Source organism: Cyphellophora europaea (genome assembly GCF_000365145.1).
Source record: "Cyphellophora europaea CBS 101466 unplaced genomic scaffold supercont1.1, whole genome shotgun sequence".
In the NCBI taxonomy this organism is placed as follows: Eukaryota; Fungi; Ascomycota; class Eurotiomycetes; order Chaetothyriales; family Cyphellophoraceae; genus Cyphellophora; species Cyphellophora europaea.
Genome location: NW_008481797.1, coordinates 3,562,898 through 3,584,800, shown reverse-complemented (window position 1 = coordinate 3,584,800; position 21,903 = coordinate 3,562,898). Strand labels below are relative to the sequence as shown.

General features: G+C 55.0%; 5 protein-coding genes across 5 annotated transcripts; 4 read left to right on the top strand and 1 right to left on the bottom strand.

Moving 5' to 3' along the window:
* Window positions 1–11,322: 11,322 nt before the first annotated feature.
* Window positions 11,323–12,108, top strand: HMPREF1541_01382 (uncharacterized protein; the record flags this gene model as incomplete). Its single annotated transcript, XM_008713681.1, has 1 exon — window positions 11,323–12,108. One exon carries the CDS (start codon window positions 11,323–11,325, stop codon window positions 12,106–12,108), a length of 786 nt encoding a protein of 261 aa, XP_008711903.1.
* A 1,020-nt stretch (window positions 12,109–13,128) lies between these two features.
* On the top strand, window positions 13,129–14,399 carry HMPREF1541_01381 (uncharacterized protein; the record flags this gene model as incomplete). The annotated part of the gene is made up of 2 exons (XM_008713680.1): window positions 13,129–13,408; window positions 13,525–14,399. The coding sequence occupies 2 exons, from the start codon at window positions 13,129–13,131 to the stop codon at window positions 14,397–14,399; spliced, it is 1,155 nt and encodes a 384-aa protein (XP_008711902.1).
* Window positions 14,400–14,930: 531 nt separating this feature from the next.
* On the top strand, window positions 14,931–16,388 carry HMPREF1541_01380 (uncharacterized protein; the record flags this gene model as incomplete). Its single annotated transcript, XM_008713679.1, has 1 exon — window positions 14,931–16,388. One exon carries the CDS (start codon window positions 14,931–14,933, stop codon window positions 16,386–16,388), a length of 1,458 nt encoding a protein of 485 aa, XP_008711901.1.
* A 615-nt stretch (window positions 16,389–17,003) lies between these two features.
* On the bottom strand, window positions 17,004–17,805 carry HMPREF1541_01379 (uncharacterized protein; the record flags this gene model as incomplete). The annotated part of the gene is made up of 3 exons (XM_008713678.1): window positions 17,004–17,073; window positions 17,121–17,225; window positions 17,270–17,805. 3 exons carry the CDS (start codon window positions 17,803–17,805, stop codon window positions 17,004–17,006), a joined length of 711 nt encoding a protein of 236 aa, XP_008711900.1.
* Window positions 17,806–18,263: 458 nt separating this feature from the next.
* HMPREF1541_01378 (protein disulfide-isomerase domain) lies at window positions 18,264–20,561 on the top strand (the record flags this gene model as incomplete). The annotated part of the gene is made up of 3 exons (XM_008713677.1): window positions 18,264–18,496; window positions 18,543–20,175; window positions 20,220–20,561. The coding sequence occupies 3 exons, from the start codon at window positions 18,264–18,266 to the stop codon at window positions 20,559–20,561; spliced, it is 2,208 nt and encodes a 735-aa protein (XP_008711899.1).
* Between the last annotated feature and the right edge of the window lie 1,342 nt (window positions 20,562–21,903).

Here is a 21,903-nt window from a genome sequence, read left to right as displayed (position 1 = left end):
GGATTCGATTCCCCCCGGATAGGTTGGATAGGGTTCGACCGTAGAGTCGTAGGTACATTGTAGATGGGACGACTTGGAGGATGGACGGGCGCAAGCATCCGGTTGTAGGAGCTGACTGAGTGTGCATGTAGCTGCATCTGTGGGCAGTGCACAAGAAGCATCTAGATCTGGGAAGATTTGAGTAAGAACCGCAGAGATTAGTCTTAAGTCGAATCGAGATATACGTGATGGTGAAGTTAAACGGGTGGTCGAATTCAAGTCTCTACTATTCGCGCTGAGGCCAAGGGTATTGAGCACGGCTATGGCACTACATGACCCGTTAACTGTGTATTTGGGCGTACTTCACGGCGTAGATGTATTCAGGGCCGCAAATCCACAGACCGTCATCTTTCCGTGTTCAAGTCAGCCGGTGGTGCCGACCAGAACTGACTCCGGCCCGTCGTATGACAATAATCATAATTACCTGGTAAGAAAGGCTGAGCGCGGACAGTGGGGGCACTATTTCCGCAGCAATAGCAGCACGCGACAGCGCCGGCACAGACCTCCGATCTTTCACGGTTCACGGTCCACCGGCAATCTGAATTAGCCGCCAGGCCCTTAGCTTGCCCCGCCAGATCTCAGCCAAGGGGTACAAAGTCCGCGCCGTTGCGCTCTGATGCTGGTAGTCTCGAGTCACCTTACGACCTTTTCAAGGACGTGCCATCAGCAGACTTTGTCGCGACTCTACATGATCAATGTCTTCGGGCGGTTATCGTCGCCGGGAGACATTGCGATATTCCCTTCTACACCGCAGCTCCAGATTTGATGCTACTGCAGTCGTGAGACTTGCCAATGCCAAACGAAGCCTAGACAGAATGAATGGACTCGAATGAGTACTAACAGTACCGGAAAGATGTTAGTCGGCGTCCGTCTCTCGCATGTAGTCTGCTCTTCAAAGCCACAATTCCTCCTTGCGCCTTCACGAGTCCAGCATGGCGGAGCATAGGGCCTAGCTGAGGCCCAGACTTCAATCCGCCATTTTCTCTGCACAGAACCCATTCCCCGGCCGAGCCTCCAAGCCACCGCCGGTATACTTAGTACTGCAAATAGCCCCAGCCTACGCTCCACACCTACCAGAGCTATAATTCTCAGCTTTGAACGCGTTTGACAAGTAGCTTCTAGAGTCTCGGGCACCCAGGTGCCTATGACACTCCCGGATGTGGACGGGGTTTTGTTGGCTCAGGCTGAGGCTTGGGTTTCGGTCCCAACTCTTTGGCCTGAACCTGCGGTTTGCACTTGGGAGCTGCACCTTGTCTTAGTGGCAGTGGCGAGCTCCGTGTTACGCAAAGCCTCTGTCTTTCGGGGCCCTTGGCCTGGATTTGCGGCGCCGCCCCGGCTGAGATAACTACAAATCGCTGTCAGCAGTGGTGGTAGCCCACGGTCCAAGACACTTACATCTTGACCCAGCGTGTCTTGCAGCCTGGCGATGATTGTGTCTGCATTGCAACGTATGTATCAAAGGACAGGCGAGGCACCGTGGTGGGTTCCGCGTCTCGGCTCCGCACGAGTGCTGCCTGAGAAAAGACACGACACTGCTCCACATCGGCTGTCCATTGTCCGTCTCCGAGGCATTCGGAATGATTCCGATCAGTAAATGGATTAACATGGTCTCTGGGTGGAAGAGAAACGACGAAAGCAGTGAGGTCTGCACATGCGCCGTGAGGGTCAGGATATTAAACCTTCGCGCGGGTCGCACAGCGAAAAGGCTTTAGCTCACGGGAGCGAATAGGCCGGGCCCTACCTTATTCTCCAGCGTCTACCAAGTGCTTCGATTCGCCCATCGACGTGCCGGATGACACACCCCTTAGCTCGGATCTGCTTGGGCACCTTCAGCCGGTGCTATAAGATCTCAGCTGCACAAAGTCCCGCCAACCGTAGCCGGCCTAGCCAGTCTGGACCTGTCATGGACACTGGTGACACTGGGACTAACCGGTAGCCTATGTCGTGAGTGGCACCACGTTCGCGACCGCATCGCGCCAGTCATTCTTGTATCTGGATGCAGCCAGAGGTTCGGGATGCTCCTCCGTCTTGGCCAAGATTCCCTCCCCAGTGTCGCGATCTCCCTCAACCGCCTGGGCGCGCTGTCTGATGGACGACCCTGTACTCACCACTCACCTTACGACGATCTTGTCCTGCAGATCGTGCGCTTGCTTATGTATTGGCAGCCGAAGACAGGTTCTTTCGTCACAATTGTAACACGCATGCGCCGGCGTGCTGTGAGAGCCTCGAGTGTCAGCCGCTGGCGCCGCCCGCCCAACCGACCACTTTTTGCTGGAACTCCGAGTGCCGGTGTGATTGGTATGTCGTCAAATTTGGATCGACATGCTTGACCTGCTAATACTCATCGGGCGGCAGGTTCCGAGGAAGAGTGCCCGCCACCCATCAGCCATGGATTCATTTCAAATCCTGGAACCGCTTCCTTGCGCGCGACGGACGATCAATCGTCTTTCCCTCAGCGAAGATACTCGAAGGTGATGCACTGCGCGCCAAATGTCAAAGCAGGTTCATCTTTCCATTCGTTCACCCATTCAGGGTCGACACTCGAGAGTGAGCGATTGCACCACTGCGTCTCGACATCATGCCAACTGGTCCTCGTTCCTCTTCATCACACTGCAGGTACTTGTAGCGACCGATGCCTTGATTGCTTGGCAATGACAAGATCCTATTGGACAGACCATAGCGTATACAGTTGTCAATGGCGGAAAGCTTCAGCGGAAGTGCCTTGCTGGCACAGTGAGTCGTGGTGAATGTGGCACTCTGCCACGGAATGCTGTGGCGGAAACATCAGTCATTAAGCCGTTGGCTAATGCCGGAACCTCTAGCAGTGCGTCGGAGTCTCTGGAGGAAGGTCTCGAAACTTGCATAAGCTTCGTGTTGTCCCTGAAGGTATCCGCTTCGCATCGTCCGGTGGCAAGAGTCACACTTCGGAGTGCATGTGTGGCAGTGATGATATTGCAAGAGCATGCGCAGAACTGCTTCAGGACCGGCCCAGCGCCGATGAAGAGCGTCCAACGGAAAGAGCAAACCCCTGTTCGGAACGATCACTGACTCAACAATCTGCTCCGACATCCGAGGTTCCCTCTGGATGGCACCGGGTCGCAACGAGCGAGACAGCTGGGCTAAAGCTGCTTCTCGGGTGCGGCAATCGGAAGCCATGCCCCAAATTGTGGCCCTTTCTCGAGACGGGGACACCAGCCAGGCCCGCTCCTTGTCAGCAGGCCGGTAGGCACCGAACCTGAACACGGACGTATGCATTGGTCCGGGACCAGCTTACAGTAGGTCAACCACCGCCGTTAGCATAATTTGTCTTGACTACTAGCACCACGTCAGTAAAGGCTGTCAGGGGGTAAAGCTCGGGCGAACTTTATTCACGGTACTGACCGGTTATTGGGAGACCCTCGAGACGCAGACGAGCCCACACTCCTCCAGCAGGTGCGATCGGACAGCCACTCGGACCGCACCAATGCTAGAGGCCAAGGACATCCTTCTTCATGCTCCCGCTCGGATCCTGCCTCCCACCCTGCTGAGCAACCAGAGCTCAACCCAGCCCTCGCAAGTCCATTAAACTCAGCCAGAATTCTGGTCTTTGTAGGTTGATGTCAACTCGTACAAACCGTATGCTGAGGAGTTACACATCAAGCCTGAATGCCATGGGGGAGTTCAATGGTCGGCCTGGCAAGGCCTCGGGGGTCTCGGGCTAGACGGGCCCAACAACTCAGCCGCAAACATGGTTAAAGATGGTACAGCGAGAATACTTACACAACAAGTGGCACTCCAATTATCATCAAGCTCTGCGTCATGATCCAGTGTGGACATTGTGCGGACAGAAAACCGATGCCTCATTCTGTCCCCTCAGTGTGTCATAGGTTGGGCATCAGTGATGATCTGCGGTCCGCCCACTCACAAAACATAGCTTAGCCAGCAGTCCGACTTCTGAAAAGGCAGTTGTTAGGCCCTTGCGGGACCATATCATTGGCATAGCTTACTATGCGCCTGGCCGCAACAAGAAGGTTCGCCCAGACGGACACCGGCTGCAGCCCTGCGGGCGGGATCGCGATTACCTACCATAGTAGGTGTCCGGCGGTGACCCGACCGTGAGCCTGGAGCTCTCACTCGCTGAGAAATGGCACGGGGATGCACCCTGACAGCTTGGTAGCGGGACCACAGTCCCGCCCTGTGGGAGATGTTTTGCAACATAATGCGCTTCTGGCCAACATCATCCATACAGTATTGTTCCAAGGGGGACGCGATTGCCAAGCTCAGTAGGCACACGGACGATCTGCTCCCGCCTCTTAACCAAACTTCCCGTTTTGGCTGCGGGCAGCCGTCCAGGCCTGGGCTATTGCTGCTCGCTGCACATCGGCAGCAGGGTTTTGATGTTAGTCCGGGGTCGTGAATGGGTGGCAAGGATTGGTCAAAGGAGCTGTTTCCCGGACAGCCACTGAGTCGAGGCTACCCGGAATGACCGTCTCTTCGTAGTAGGTGCAAAGTACTTTTGCACCGGTTTGCAGAATGATCGGCAAGCGCTATCTCACATCGGCCACCTGTTGATGCTTGAGTGATGGTGGTTCCCCACCGCGTAGCAGCTGCCTCACATTTCTCGAAGCGCACGGATGTTAGGCGATTGCATCAACCGTGCCTGCAACAGAGCTACTAGTCGAATCAAACAGCTCTCTCTTAGCATTGCAGAAAGTACGGAGTCAAGCACGCGCTTGGGCTTAGAATAATCGAATTCTCCACCTCGCCAACATGCAAGCTGGCTCCGAGTCTGGTCCGCTCCGAACTGGCACCGGCCGACGGGTTGGTCACGCCCAACGGCACGCTGCCTTCACACATGGACTAGCGGACACTTCAAGCCATCATTACGGACACAGACAGCTTTGACTTCAAGGCTGGCAATCATTGTCCTTCGCCGCCGGTAGGGTCCGGGGTAGCCCGGTCTCCCGCACCTGATGCAGTCGGAGTGCCTCGACTCCTTTACTCCGTAGTCAGTCTGCATTCCGAGAGTGCGCCAGGATACGACCGATCACGATGTCGCGCAGCAACGTTGCTTCATGGCTCTCTTGAGGCAGCGAAGTGGTGTACAGGAGTTAGGCCGCGGTTTGGGTACTCCGTACTTTGCGTCACACCTCGCCACCTGACACGTGCAATCTGCAAGGATTAATGGTGCCCGAAAAGCCCATTAACAGCACATAATTCGTACCAAGCTCTAAGAGACATGGGCCTTGTGTCTTGGCCGCAAATCGGCATTCTTTCGAGCTTCAACTTCTTCGGCTTCTTGAGGTGAAACTGGCGCTGTAAGGTTTTACAGCATGGGGCTTAGACTTTTAACAAGGGCTAGAGTATCCGAATTCCAGGCGTGTTTCCGGGACTGGGATTAGAGATGCAGGGCCGCGTCGACTAACTCCAAACTCTGGGTAGAAGTCTAAGGCAACTTCATTTGCAACGGCGTGTTCTGGCAACTTAAGCTTCCCCACATTCAACACTGGACAGTGTTCCACCGTATTCCACGGCTTTCCTAGGGCTGGCACACGATTAAGCCCCGCTCACTAGTCGAGGCATCTGCCGCCCAGCCTGGCAGCGGTCGTGGCTGCTGATGTACAGCACAGACTCTGGCATAGCGAGCCAGTCAGTAGTCACTCTCGGTCGCTACGTGCTGCCCGGGCATCACTTTAGCCGAGGCGTATCTTGATGCTGCCAAGGCGATTGACGCTGCCGCTCATGTTCGAGTGCGATTGCGATTGCGATATCGCTTGGCCGGGTTCGTCCTTTTCATGACAAGCCCGCATCAATACTCCATGGGCAGACGATGACTGAGGCCATGGCAGGTTGACCATGCTCTTACCGAGCTAGCACCAGCCTTGATCAACACAACTGATACAAGAGTTGAGCTCCTCGGGGTTGATCGACAAGGGTTGACAGAAAACAGATTCATTTGGCTGTTCGTGGCCAACACGTGTTCGGTTCGGCGTCACTACCTATAAAGCTCGGTACAACAGGTCTGCTCGGGAAGACATAGGTTCTACCTCACGCAGACAAAGTTCGGTCTTTCCATTGGTGACGACTGGTATGTTCCAGCTACCTATGTGGCAACTTGGCGTGGAGGGAGTTGCATAGTGGAGGCGCTGTCGCCTACTCAACGCAGCACCTTGAACGTCGAACCCATGAAACTACGGCTCGCTGGCCACTCATCCATTCAAGTACATGTGTGCATGATTCCTTGTTGATCAAGGCCCGTCATACACATAGAAAGCAATCAGCAACAGTTGACTGTTGTTCTGCTGTTCTGCCGTTTAGCCGCCCTGGAGTCAGGAGTTTGGGAGTCTCTGGTTCGTATGACTCGAGCGCTTGCAGGACTTGTAGCTACCAATCGGCAACAACGTCGCATTATTCGAACCATCTATAATTCAAGACTTTCATAGCGTATGTGCCCATTGCACCAGGATCCAGTTTTCCTTGGTTGTGGGTTCCCAACGGCGGCAGTACAAACTCTGTTCAGAAATAGTGCGCGTGGGCAACGTTTTTAGTTGTAGATCCTCAGCCATGTCCGCAAGCCCCCGACCCTTCGAGTTAGGGCTATGTCAAGTCTTCGACTGCCTACTTAGGTTTAGCGCCATCGAGACAACGGCTTGCAGGCTCGCAGAATGAGAGTACTTGATACTCAGCTAATGTAGCTCCGTACACAGTTGGTGCTGGTCAGCACCTTGGAAGCAAAGTGCCATGGTCCAGCTGTAACGGGCTAAATGGGCAGTCGCAGCCACCACTGTCGATCGCTTAGGCTAGCGCAAGCGACCATGACGAGCATCAACCTCGCCGATCACCCGAGGACACCATGATGTTGTTCACTCGCTTTCCATCAAGTCGAAGCTGAGGACAGCCCTGCCCATCGTTGCGGAACACTCAGCAAACAGAAGAAGTCAGTAGTGCTCTCTTCGAAAGAGCATCGCTGCAGGCATTGCAGCCCTACTGTCATCCACCCTGTGACTGCGTCCACGCTCCTTTGAAGCGGCACCCTGAACAGCAGTCGGAGAACGATCGAGACTCTTGTTTCGAGATTGAAAATCTCCATTCGGCATTAATGGACAGCCATCCACTTCTTAGCATTGTGGAAACATGTGCTCAGGATGTGAAGGTTCGCTTTCGAATCCACCATTGCTGGTGCAACCACCGATAGCATTCATACAGAGCAATCAGCCGAGCGGTCTTCCATTCGACAACATCACATCGCTTCTGGTATGCGATGACGGTGAAGGATGTTCATGTGATTTTTTTGGCCGCACCTGCCAAAGCCTATCGTGAGTGGAAAACAATTCAACTTCGCCTTAGGCGCACTCAGAGGGTTACTACTGCATTGCAAGGCCTCCGATGGAACGCAGCGGCAGGCATCCGGATTAGCCGCCCAACCTGGACCGAGCAACAGGCATCAATACCAGGGTGGCGAGAAACCTTCAGTCACGAGCAATTTGTCTAGAGATCCTGGTCGCAGCCATGGAAGTCTGCTCCCTAGCATCACGCATCCGATGCTTCTTATTGCACGCTCTTTGGCATTCCAAGACTGGTATGCGGCGACAAGCGAAGTCGAGGCAGGTGGTCGAAAGTCCACCACATCAGCGTCTTGGATATTTCCAGCTATTTGGGACAGCCAGAAGGCTATCGGCCTTCCTTGCATGTCCAAAACCACAGATGAAGTCCCGCTCGCGCAGGCCCTCATTGCTTGTCAATGAGCATAGGCTACGGTGCTGCCCTCTGCATGTTTCGGCGCGACTCTGCTGAGGTGCCTGTAACTCTTTCTCGGCTGTCCAGGGTCAGAGTCGGGGTGACACATTACGTTACATGCGCTACAGGGACTATGTGGCATATCGCGCACTTTCGAGGGACATATTATATCTCTTTATCCGCTCAGACGTGCTCCAGGCGGTGACATTGGCTTTGCTAAATGTTCTGTTGGACTTCCTACCTGTTGATTTTGAAGTCTTTGCACAAGGAAAAGGGGCGTGGCCTATGCGCTCACTCTATTGGCGAGTCTCACGCTGCACTGCCCGGCTCTTGAAAGGCCAATAGGCCTCTGAATTTCCCTACATCCCCAGCCTCTCCACTGCAGGGCTGTTACGTTGGTGCAGTCCAAACTTTCATCAGCCTCATTTCCAAGTTGATACCTGGGGCAAGTGCGTCATCGTGCTTCTCTAACACTCGGCCGATGCTATGTTCGACGTGATGGGCGGCTGCAGTACACGTTAAACACCTTACCCGACAAACCTTTCCCTGGTCCGGCGACAAAAGATTCGGCTTACCGGATCCGATGCTTCATTCATGTCAAAGCATATCGCCTCACATCGATCAGTTCGCACTTGCTGAACACAAATTGGCTGCGAGATGCAATTGCAGTTGCAATCATGTTCATTGACTGCGAAGTAGCTGATGCTCCAAGGGGCAGGTGTGCTAGACTATGGTTACGCTTCCAATAGTCCGGCCTTGGCGACCAGGTCGTTCTTCCTGAGCAACGTTTACACCTTTGACACAGCACAGCCATGTTTCCTTTGGCCTCATTATCAGCGATGGGATCCACAGTTACAGTGTGGTTACACAATCTCAGCGCTGCCAACAGGCTGGCCATAGCATGAAGCAATCTATGCGATACTTTCAACATTACTCCTTGTCAAACCCAGATCGATTCAGCGAAGGTTCTGCTTCCAGACAGCCGCCACAGACACGTCAATGGAAATAGAACTTCCTCCCGCAGGTCTAATGCTGAACACGCTCCTCGGCAGCATCTAGAACCCCCAACCAACAGCAATACTCATACAACAGCGTCTCGTCTACCCACCCGGCGTGCGCCAGCGTCTTGAGTCAATATGCTGCTCGCACGCATTATTTAACCGCTCTTCTCCGCGAGACGGAACAAGGTTAAGTTGCTCAGGTATTGCGGCGTCAAAGCTTGTAAAATTAAGCGTCATGGCCCATGACTCAGAGATACTGCTACCATACCGAGATGTGCATACACGCAGCGCATGCGTGTCAGCATCTTGACACTCCACCTCGGCCTCGGACTCGTTTTCGGATCTCGAAAGAAGTCGTAGAACTTTCCAACCAGAAACCCAGATCCGGGATTCCAGATGAGGTGGATCGGCATTGAATCAACGAGCCTTCCCAGACTTGGTGGAGATCGATGTGCACGATCGATAAAGAGTTCCTGAGAAAGAAAACAATAGCATCAAATCAACAACGAACGACCAAAAACCATCATCCTTCAAAACTTTGTCGGAAGTCTGAACCATTTACGAATGAACTAAAAGATCGCTGACCATTGCTGCTTCTGGTTAGTGGCTGCCTTTTGTTTGTGGAGGGTTGACGGCAGTTGGACACTCGAAGGGTCTCCGATGGGCCCCCCGGCCATTTCTTCAACGTTTTTCATGCTGACACAACGATCTTGCATATTCGGCGCGGGCCCCCTTTGTGGAGCCTTGAGCCACATTGAACAGGGAGCGGAAAAGGGAGAGCCAAAGTTAAACCTGGCAAGAATCTGAAGATGAAAGCTTACCAAATAGGCTTCCAAGGTCCTCCTGTGTGAAGTTTTAAGGCGATACTGCGCCACGCCGTCTTGCCGGTAGTTGGCCTTGGCATCGTTGGACCATACTGAGACCACGATGATAGCGTTCTCGGACAGGCTTTCACTTCTGGTATGGATTCTGCGTGGAAGCTTGGTGTGAGATTTTCCTTTGACCCCGACAATGATGGCTTGCAAGAGCCAAGGTAGATGGAAAAATGTTTGAGTGCTGGGGGCGGACAGGAAGTGTGTGACGCGATCCGAATCTCTTGGGAGCCAGGACTTCGTCACTTAGAGAAGGAGGCGGTGAAGTTGGGAACGAGGTGGGCAAGGTGTCCAGTGAGAATCACGGTCCTACTGACTCAGTGACTGAGCTCGGCTGCATTTGCAAGTGCAACCACAACTGCGATTGCCTTTTGCCTGGCAACATCGATGTGTATCTCGCGGGTCCTCGCCTCTCGTGTTGTAGGTGATCAACGCATCATCATTGTAGCTACAGCCCCATCGGCCACGCCTAGCGTGGGAGACACCTTTAGGCTGCGAGTGTGTAGTCCTGCACTGTGGTCTCTGAGAGGCATTCTCGCTGACTCGAAAGGCTCTCTAGCGACTCGCGAGATAGGATCGAGCATGCTTGGCGCTGGCCTTTCAATTGCATCTGCATCTGTAGGTGCCCCTTTCCCCCTTGATATCACAGCCTTGCACTCCGGCTTTTCCTGTGTCGCTGAGGTGGGCAGGACGGTCACATTTGCTGCCTGAAGTGCTAATGATGCGATTCTCCCTCCTGCAAGACGGCCATATTTTCCGGATTCGGGAGAAAGTCGAGGATCAATCACTCCAAAGGACACCCGTCGACCGCCGTTGGGATAGAGTATGAGTCTTAAGTCTCTCTCCTATAATTTGTCGTTTCATTTGAGGTGTTTTAAATTCCTTCGTTGTCTCCCATCCTATATGCAATGCAAACCTACGATAGCCGTACAGCAGAACAGGCGCAAGACAGCACACCTCCCTCAACGACAGTTCTACGTCCCAAAGCTGCTCCTCCAGCGGAACCCTCGTCCCGCCACCTCTCTGCTTCTCTGCTTCCCTCCTTCCGTCCGTGGCCTACCTAACCACATTTTCAAGCCCCACCTCCAACGAAACGATCCCCCTTGTTTTTGTTGTTTTTAAAAAAAACAAAAAAGGTAAACCCCGGTCCTCCTCACCATATGCGCCCGCCCCGGACCACCTCGTCCGCACGCGCATTCCAGACGCCAGCCCCCGTTCTGTGCGTCGCTGTATCTGCGTACGATAAGAGAGCCGCCGCCGGTCAGGACGGCGAGCGGCTGAGAAGGGGGACTAGTATCTGGGGTGGTGGAGGGCATCGTAGGGCTCAGAGGGTGGCCTGTGGCTGCTCGTGAGGAACATGTCTTGTCATGGCATGTGGCAGGAGGAACACTACGTTGTCCGATCGGGTTGGCGTCGGCATCGTTCTCGTTCTGCTTCGGAGGTGCTGTTGCGAGGCTTGGCACGTTAGCGGCAGAGTCCCCGCAGGTTACGCCATTCTTACGCCATTTCGGCCCCTGGACCGTCGTTGCTGATGTGAGGGGAACAAGGGTACAGGTGGTACGGGTACGCGGTACCAGGGACGCCCGAGTCGACATTTTGTTTGTTGCAATCCTCGGACACTGTTCTTATATCTTTCTTGTCGTCGACTTGTAGCAGTTCACTTGGTACAGTCGTACAGCGAAGGGAACACCGGAATGGCCACCACACGATCTTCCAAGCGCCAAAAGAACGAGCCCTACGAGCTCTTATACCATGCTGGCATTCCCGGCCGAGGCGAGCACATCCGCCTCGCCTTCGAAGAAGCCGGCGTCGAGTACTGGGACGCGGCGCACAATGACAACGGCGCCAGCGAGACCTACCCGCTAATTTCCGACAAGTACACGGGCAACGCGCACAGTCCCCCTCACCTCGCCCCGCCCATTCTTCGGCACGGCGACCTCACCATCAGTCAGACGCCCAATATCCTGCTGTACCTGGGCCCGCGGCTGGGTCTCGTTCCAGACCAAAGCGAAGATCCGGAGGGGATCTACTACATCAATCAACTGACGCTGACCGCGCTGGACGGTTTCTCGAACGAGGCGCACGACACCCATCACCCCATCGCATCTGGCGAGTACTACGAAGACCAGAAGGACGAAGCTTTGCGCAGGGCAGTCGACTATCGTCTAAACCGCATCCCCAAATTTCTGGGCTACTTTGAGCGCGTCCTCGGCTCGCCGACCAGTCAGGGGGGCGAGTATCTGTATGGAGGGAAGCTGAGCTATGCCGATTTAGTGCTCTTCCAGACTCTAGATGGCGTGAGCTTCGCGTTCCCCAAGTGCGTCAAGTCAGCGAGAGAGAGCGGGAAGTATGGCAAGGTGTGGGCGCTGTATGAGCGCGTCAAGGGACGGGCGAAGATCAAGGAGTACTTGGCGAGTGATCGAAGGCTGAAGTACAGTATGGGGATATATCGCCACTATCCGGAGCTGGACGAGGAATGAAGCTGCACTAGAGGAGTAGAAAAGGAAGTCAAATAACTACGAGCGCGCCGCAGAATACTTCTCGGGCGACAGCGCGGCGCTGATTATGTGCTACAAAGTCCTCAAGTATTGGCCGCGATTCAGACACCAGAGATTGTTCCCGACTTACCTACGCTATACACATGCCAGTGGCACCTTCGGTGACTTCCTCTCGATCGAAACGATGGTGTCGTGTCTAGCTTGTTGAGACGTGCGCGGAGAAGCTGATCCAGATACAGGTCAGAGGGCGACCGAGGATGAGGTCTCCTCGCGCCCACGTCGACGGATAGCTGCTTACGGTGCAGCTGTTCCGGGTGCGACTGCTCAGGGCACCGTTCCTGCGACGCGACTCCCCCGCTGCGTCTTCCTCGACGTAATTCCAGCGGCTGCCATGTTGCCCGACAGAAGCCTCGAATCTCTGGTTGCGGCTGTCGATACCACACCGCTGACGTATTCTTCAGGCACAAGCCAAACGCACTCCGGATAAGATTCACGCACTGCGGCCTTCTGATCAAACTGTGAGCTAGACCATGGCATATGGCAGACCGAGCCTGAGGCTCCAACGACTTGAGTTCTTGAAAGGGGACACAACACGAAAATTTCTTCCTGAGCTGATGATGCCTGGCAATGTTCACTTAGGTGGTCCAGAGTCTTAACTGGCGTCGAGTATCGGCGGCCCGCGCCGATTGTTGTTTCCAGAGATGTGAATACCTTTTACGCAGCAGACAGAGCCCGTACCACAACCTTCATCTTCAGCCTACCCAGAGTTCTGCCAGGCAGCTGTTAGATGCTCCGCTACGCACCCAGAAAGGTTGCTGTTCTCAACTACTTAAGGTAGGCCTCTTGTTGCTGTTGCGACCCTCCCTGTCTCAAGTAAGCACAGCAGAGCGCAGTATCCATACCTGCAACCATTCACCTCTGTGACCATTCACCTCTGCAACCATTCACCTCTGCGATCATTCACCTCCACATTGTTCAATATCTGTCACTTTAACCGCCACCATGAGTTTAATGCCCCTCAACTGGTTCATCCCCATGAGCGTGACCTTCGGCGGATGGCTCGGTGGCGGCCTCAGCTCGATGGCGGGACTCTGGCAAGACACGCGGCCCAAGACACCCACGACATCGACGGTGCGTATCTGGGTCGGTATGGACCCCAACCGGGAACATCGAGAGAAAAGCAGTCTTGCGGGCAGACTTCCCATGGCAAACCTGTACGATGAGCGAGGGGACAGCTTGGGTGGTGCGTGGGCACTTGACCCCGATAGACAGGTGCCCGAAGGTGGTTTTCGCGACTACGCTATCGAACAGAACAACAATGTTCGGCCGGCGTATCTCCAGCTTGCTTCCAGCAAGTCAACTCTCCTTGATGAGAAAAACACAGCTAATTGCTCGCAGTTGTCAAGGACTGGAATAGTGATGCAGTATGCATGTCAGCAATTGCCGTCATGTTCCCGGACGGAGGCGAAGCTTCCATACTCGGCGATGTACCACATGGCTTCTGCGGATGGAGCGGCTACCCATCCTTGACCGAGATTGATTTCGACGGTAAAGGCAGTGCGTACCGGCCTTTCTGCTTCTGGATCGATTTCGATGACTCGTATCGTGATCAGTCCAAACCGTGGAATCCCCGTGATCATCTTCCACTCGCCATGTCCTTTCATCTACCAGACTTCAATGGTCAGAACGCGACCAAGCAGGCGTATAACGACAACAAGGACCTCATCTGCAAGAGCTCAGCCCGAATGCAGGCACGTCGATGTCTGGAAAGATCCATACCCATCTTCGACCCTCCGCTGAACTACGGCAACCAGGCTGGAAACGAGGATGAAGCCAACCATCTGGACCCCACGGTCGTCCTTGACAGCGAAGTTGGCGACTGGCCGCAAACCAGAGGCGGACCTGGCCGCATCAGGACATGCAGCACCCCTCAACGTCGGAAGCGGGCAAGGAGAAATAGCTTCGAAGGCCAGTGGGTGCACTCCCTCGAGATCAACCCGAAATTCAGCGCAACAGAAATCTGCAAGATGTCCGGTCTGCGGGGTCCGCACTACGCGAACGTCCACGAGGGCAAGTTCTGCAATGTAGAAGATCGGTCGGTCTGGGATATTTGCAACGAGCAGATCAAGTCCAACTGCTTCGACCTTGAGCTGGAGGAGTTGCTGGTTCAGGATGCAGTGCCGTTCAATGCATCGACCGACGGGCTTCTGCTGGCTGACCGGCCAAGGCCGAGACCAGTCATGAAGCTCAACAAGCGGATTGATATGACTTGAGGATCATCAGTGTATACACACCCTTCCCCGTGCTCCAAGCCAAGTACCGAACTAGGGCGGGTTGCCTGATCGGCTGCGGAGGTAAAGTCATGCTGCATACGGAGTCCAAGGCGTGGGCGATCCCGCCTATACAGCCTCTCTCGGCGCCCCAGGTAATGCAGCACAGTGAAATCGCCGGTCATCTTATACGACATGCACGAACGAGGCACGTAAGCACTGGATCTGCATCAAAAGTGACCCCACGAGTGTCTTTCTGGGCTACGGTACCGAAGGTCATTTGTGCTTGCGGACTTTCCGAGACTGCATGTTGGTGCGGCTGGGAAGGCGATGCGACGTTTTCTGCACATGAGAGCGTGGTCCATCAAGGCGAAACGTGGTTCCTGTCAACATGCGTGTATTGTGGCGAGTCATGCTCCCGTCAACGTTATATAGAAGGACTGCCCATAAGGTCTAGCACACACGACCGTCCCACATCCTGAGGAGTCATAGCAGCCTCCTACAACATCTCGTCGACTCAGCAACACCGCCACCATGGATTCGACCAAAGATTACACGTCGTCCATCGAGACCCGCCACTTCATCAACGGCCAGTTCGTGCCCTCCTCCAAACCCGACACCTTCGAAGTCATCAACCCCTTCAACCTCAAACCCGTCGCGACCGTCCACGCCGCCACCGCCGAGGACGTCGACACAGCCGTTTCGGCCGCGGCCGCCGCGTTCCCCTCATGGTCCGCCCTCGCCGCCTCAGAGCGACAAGACTGGCTCACCAAGCTCAGCCGCGCCTTCGAAGCCGCCCTCCCCGAAATCGTGCACCTCGAGGCCCTGTCCATGGGCAAGCCACTGCACAATGAGGTTTCCCCCATAGGCATCAGTATCATGCGCTACCTGATCGGCAAAGGTTACGACGTCCAAGGTGAGACCTCGCTCAACACCCCGGGCATGCTCGCCATGTCACTGCGCCAGCCCTTCGGCGTCACCGGCGCCATCATCCCCTGGAACGCGCCCTTCCTCATGCTGCTCTTGAAAATCACGCCCGCCCTCCTCGCGGGGAACACCATGGTGCTCAAGAGCAGTGAGAAATCCCCGCTCAGCTGTCTCGTCGCCGCGCGCTGTCTGCAGGAAATCGATTTCCCGAAAGGCGTGCTCAACATCGTCAGCGGCCTCGGACGCCCGACTGGCGAAGCCATCGCCAAACACATGCAGATCCGCAAGATCAGCTTCACGGGCAGCACGGCGACGGGGCGCGCCATCAAGGTCGCCGCCGCGCAGAGCAACCTCAAGAAAGTCACGTTGGAGCTCGGCGGCAAGAGCCCGCTCATCATCTTCGACGATGCGAATCTCGACAAAGCCGTGCCGGCCGCCGCGTACAGCGTGCTGGCTAATGCCGGCCAGGCCTGTATCCAGAGCAGTCGGATCTACGTGCATGAGAAGATCGCGGATGCATTTGTCGAGGGTATGAAGGGCGCGATTGCCGCGATGGGGAAGTCGGGCGATCCGTTGGGCGAGGGGACGGGGCGGGGCCCGCAGGCGGATCGGATCCAGTTTGAGCGCGTCATGGCGTTCCTCGACGAGGCGCGGGAGCAGGGGCTCGACGTCGTGGTGGGCGGGAAGCGCGAGAACCGAGAAGGATACTTTGTCGAGCCGACGATCATTCGCAACGCGCCCGAGCAGGCGCGGGTCATGCGGGAGGAGATCTTTGGGCCGGTCGTCTGCATCAATACCTTTACGGATGAGGACGAGGTGTTGAAGCGCGCCAACGACACCGAGTATGGTCTGTACGGCAGCGTGTATACGCGGGACGTGGGGCGCGCGATGCGTCTCGCGAGGGCGATCGATGCGGGGACCGTGGGCGTCAATGTCACGAGTCCCATGATCGTGGTGGATATGCCGTTCGGAGGCTACAAGCAGAGCGGTGATGGGAGGGAGAATAGTAAGCATGTCTTTGATCAGTGGACGGAGCTGAAGCAGGTGCTGGTCGCGATGGATTGAGCGGGTAAGTAAGTAGTAGTAGCACCAGAATTAGTAGATGGGGGCTTTCGGAATGTTTTGTGTCGTCGCGGTAAGTAAAAGGAGCACAATATTCTAGCAATCAGTACACTTTTTATCATGTTCTGGGGGGTGGGGGGGATATATGGCCTCGGTGAATGAGCTCACCTTGTATGGGAGCTCGCCACGGCGTCAGTCACCATACTGAGCCTGGAGTCGCCCGTGAAATCTGATGAGGAAGGTGACTACAGACCTGCCCAAAGGTGGCCAACGATTGCGGCTTCGAGCTCCTCTTTAAATCATTGCCGAGCTCGTTGGAGGTAATGCGGCTCGATCTGCGCAGCGTCGCCGGGGGTTGTGGCGGGATTGCACCTAGGTCAGGATCGGAGGGTGGCGCTGCAGAGTTGGGCTATACGACTGGCTGACATTATTTTCTGTCGGCCGGGAGAGAATGCTTTATCTGTATAATTAGTACGCCAGGCCTGCACCGGGGTCAATAAGTGCTTTGAGGAGATGCAATAGAAGCTATGCTGGTCCAGCACATAGGCCAGACGCTTCTCATCATTGTATTCGTATGGTGACATATGTACAGAGCTCTGTTGTCAGGGGCTTGATTGGCTAGACGACGTCGCCGCGCTCGAAATACTTCCACTGCCCAGGTGGTGCCGGCTCCTCAAGTGGGTCCCATCTGCTGCGCGTCAGACGAATGTCAAGCGATCATGTTGAGAGACTTACGGTCTGGCTTGTAGCATCTCGCCCGCAAGCTCGAGCTCGTTCTGGGCGACAACAATGACCTCCTCGATCAGACCAGCGCCAATCTTGTTCTCGATGGACTCAATTCTGTCTTCTGTTAGCTCGGGCAACACCCATGACATTCAACCCACTGTTCTGCTGTCAAAGGAGGTTCCGTCTCCAGATCGTCGACGGTCGGCAACACTCCCTCTCTATCCTCCTTGTCAGACTGGTCAATTTCAGCCTGAGCAGATTTCGCTTTGGCCTCAGCATCTGCAAGCCCAGCGGAAACCGTATTGTGGGCAGTCTTTTTAGATACAGTGCCGTCCCATGGAATAGGTTTTGACTCTGCGAGCGCCGAGTATGAGAAAGAGCCGTCGGGGTTCTGGAACTTGCTGTATGCCTCTGGTGATGCCGCAACCTGCTTCGCAACCCTCTCCTTCCATGCTTCGAAGCCTTCGGGGATCTGTTCCTCTACGATAGCCAGACGGTGCTTTGTGAGGTTCTCGACGGATTGGCGATAGACTGATGTAGGAGGCAGCTGGTTTAGCCTGTCGAGAGTCGTTCTGTAGGTGTATACGAGGGCTGCTCGAGGAGAGGGATGGGTGCTAATGCCCGTGAGACCGGTTGGTGTGTTGGGCTCGAGATACTTCGCAACACTAGCGAAGAGCCTCGCGGAGCTTCTCATGGTGGCGCAGAGCTCGCTTCGTGCGTTGTGCGGCTTCTGGCGAGGAGTGTAATGGGAGGCGCAAGCTGTGGAAGTGCACCGCAGACGGAGCTTGAATCGCTGATGCAAGGACGGCCATAGAGAGCCTTGGCAAGCGGCCGCCGACTTTAGCACCAAAATACTCTAATAGACACACCGGTCTCGATATGGCTAAGCGCAGCCACCCTCGAACGGAACCTCCTGGCCTCTCTCAACCCCAGACACTCCATCTGAAACCGTGTGCCTGTCGCCGCTTTGCTGTACACTAATTCTCTCTTCCTCGTCGCTCGCTTCCTCTTTTACATCCTAATCAGCTTTGTACAACCACGCGCCCATATCGACGAGGAGGTTCTGCGACATCACCCCCAGCATCTCGAAGCCCATCTCTGCGACTGAACATATCTCGAAGATAAGATCGACATACGTTCTGCAAGTCCACCATGCGGCCAGCGTGGCTGGCATGGGCGTTGACCCTTGCCGCCCCGGCCCTCTCAGAGGCTGCCCCGCCAGGCAATCGGAAAGATGCAGTCATCGCAGCAGACGCTGTTCAGGGAGAGTCGTCAGCAGAAGGAGGAGAAGGCGTTGATTATACCATCTTCAACGGCATCAAGGTCCCGCCCTTTAAGTTGTTGACTATGGATAATTTCGAGTCCACCATCAAAGATGGTAACTGGTAAGTGATCTTCGACTGATCTGGGTATACAAACTGACATACGCAGGTGGATCAAGAACTTCTCGCCCTACTGCGGGCATTGCAAAGCAGTAGCTCCCCTTTGGCAGACGATATACGAGTTCTACTACACATCAGATCCTCTCGAGGGCATGACCAAAGCCGAACAACCCGATCTCGATTCACCAAATTCCTTCCATGGCTATTACAATTTCCACTTCGCGGCGGTCGACTGCGTCGTCCAGGGCGATCTTTGCCAGAAGCTCGGAATCAAGGCGTATCCGACTTTCAATCTCTACAAGAATGGAGAGTTCGTCGAAAAGTTCGAGGGCACCAAGAACATGCAAGGCTTCAGCGACTATCTTGAAGAGAAGCTAGAACAAATCAAACCAGGATCGCGGCCTAGAGGAGGCGTCCGCGTTCCTCAACCTGGCGCAAAGAGCTCCGATGAGGGCGCCGCCGCCCCCGAAACGCCTGTGGCTAAGGACAAGGATCCGGCGGCTGGTGCAGCGGCCGGCGAGAAGCACAACGAGAAGGCTCAGTTGCTGGAGGCAACCCAATCTACCACCGCGCTTTCCTCTTCCGAAACGGCCAAAAATGGCAGAAAGGCTCCTCCCAAGAAGGTCGTCACACCCAACCTCAACGGCCAATCCATACCGTTGGATGCGGAGTCCTTCCAGAAACTGGTCACAACCTCACAGGACCCATGGTTCATCAAGTTCTTCGTTCCTTGGTGCCCTCATTGCCAACATTTGGCTCCAACCTGGATGCAGCTTGCCAAGGAAATGGAGGGTAAGCTCAACATTGGCGAGGTGAATTGTGAGGCTACGCCGCGCCTGTGCAAGGATGCCCGTGTTAGTGCTTATCCGACCATTTACTTCTTCCGAGGTGGTGAGCGTGTCGAATACAATGGCCTCCGTGGTCTGGGCGATCTGATTTCCTTTACGGGCAAGGCTCTCGACAGCGACGTCAAGTACGTCAACGCAGCAGCTTTCAAGGAGATGGAGGAAACAGAGGAGGTCATCTTCACCTATTTCTTCGACCATGCGACTACCAGTGAGGACTTCGCCGCGCTCGACAGGCTGACTCTCAGCCTGATTGGTCATGGCAAGATCGTGAAGACGGACGATCCGATCTTGGCCAACCGCTTCAAGATCTCGACATGGCCTCGTCTGGTTGTTTCTAGAGATGGTCGGCCCAGCTATTACACAGCTTTGTCTCCACAGGACATGCGAGACTTCCGCAAAGTGCTACAATGGATGCAATCTGTGTGGCAACCGCTTGTTCCTGAGCTAACGGCTACCAATGCTAAGGAAATCCTCAACGGACGATATGCTGTTCTTGGCGTCCTTGATCGGTCTCGACCAGATGAGTTCCTGCAGTCCCGACGAGAGCTCAAGAACGCGGCTTTGGAATGGATGGACAAGCAGACCCAGCTTTTCCAACTGGAACGCCAGGAATTGCGGGATTCGAAGCAGCTTCGAATTGAGGAGGCGGAAGATCGGGATGACCAGCGAGCCCTGCGTCAAGCTAAGAGCATGGTCATTAGCATCACCGAGGATGACTTCCGGAAGGGAGTGAACTTCGCATGGGTTGATGGCGTGTTCTGGGAGCGGTGGCTGAGAAGCACCTATGGCATTGACGTATCCAAGGGTGAGAGGGTCATTATCAACGACGAAGACGTGAGTACCCCTACCCACTAACCGACGGAAGCTGACATCTACAGAACCGCCGCTACTGGGATCAGACAGACACCGGCAACTTCATCGTACCTTCACGAACATCTATCCTGGAAACCCTACCTCGTGTCGTGAGCAACCCACCACGGCTGACGTCGAAGTCGACCATCGGCGCGTTCGAGAATGTTATTTTCCAAATCAGAAATTTCGGCACCTACCACCCCTATCTGAGCGTCATCGTGCTGATCGGCGCGATCGTCGGCCTCTTCAGCATCATGAGGAATGGCAGCAGAATCAAGAACTTTGGTGGCCGAGAGAGGGGCTTTATCAGGTTAGATGGCAAGGAAGGTATTTTGGGCACCGGAGCTGTCAACGGCAAGGCCGATTGATTACGTGTATACCAAAAAGCACAGGATATGTCTGCAGGGTGCATTGCGATGGCGTTATGTAGGTCAATGGTACCTTTTTTGGCTCTTCAGCTGGGGCAAATTCCGCTCCTTGCAACCTGGTCATAATGTGCATTTTCCCGAGAAACCGCATCATTCCCCGACCAATCTACTAGCTGCAATCGCCATCGTCCGGCTGAGCAATGAAAACGACGCGGACAGCGCAATACCTATGCTCCGATATCAGTCACAATATACCATCCCATCAATTGCTCGACTTACGCCGCCGTGGCCGCGAAGATCTCGTGGCGCTTGGCCGTCGTGCACGCTGAGCAGAGCAGGGCGAAGAAGGTGGTGAAACCCCTGCGTCACGGCGTTCTGGACGTTGCCGTTCCGGCATCGTAAATGGTAGAGGATGAAGAAGGGGATCATGTTGCCGCCAACGATGGCAGGCAAGCATCTTAGTGGAAGTGGTTCGCCGTCGAGCTCTAGCCACTGACCTGATAACTGACAATGCCCTCACTGGTGGTTTGAGTCGACTTCTGCGGCAACTGCGGCGATGGTTGCTGGTGCCCTCCCGGATGGTGCAACGTCGAATTTCAGCCCCGTAGCTATAGTTGACGGCGCCCTCCCTAGTGGCTCATCGTCGAATTGGGCAAACATACCAAGGTGGCCAACGTACTCCCCGTGACGGGCCGAGAAACTTACAGATGACCGCCACGGATGGGCCGTATCTGGCATCGCCGCTGTCGACAAACTCCCCCTGGTCATCATACGCAAGCAACCTTGCGTTTTGGGTATATAAGTCTGGTGGGACCCCTGTGTTCCCATAGGGCTATTTGAGATGTTCGGTTCTGGGGATGTACTGTATATCATCCAGAGGCCTTCAAATACCTACGTCGGCGATCAGTCAATATGGTTGAATATAGTTACATAAAGCTTCCAAACTGGCAAAGCCACTTAGTCTTACATCATTGGGCGGCCTCCTGGGCGCCACATCAACATCAGCTGCAGCATATGCTCCGTAACCTTTCCAGACAAGCTCGTACTCCGGTGTTCCGTGCGTATCCCTTTAGCCTTGATGCGTTCGATCTCGCATTGGTCCCCGGACGCAGCTCCTGGGCGGGAGTGGTCCGTCGAAGTCGTCGTCGACGGCCGGTTCCAGTTGGGTGACCGAAAACACTGGATATATGCGACAGTCTGACGGGATCTGGCGCCTTTTACCGCCCACTTCGAGCTCGTGCGCATTAGAACCGATACCTATCTTCATACGGAGCGGTCCAACTCGCCAGGCTCGCGAAGGCTCGATCACATTTCGACTTGTCGCGGGAGAGGAGTTTGTAGC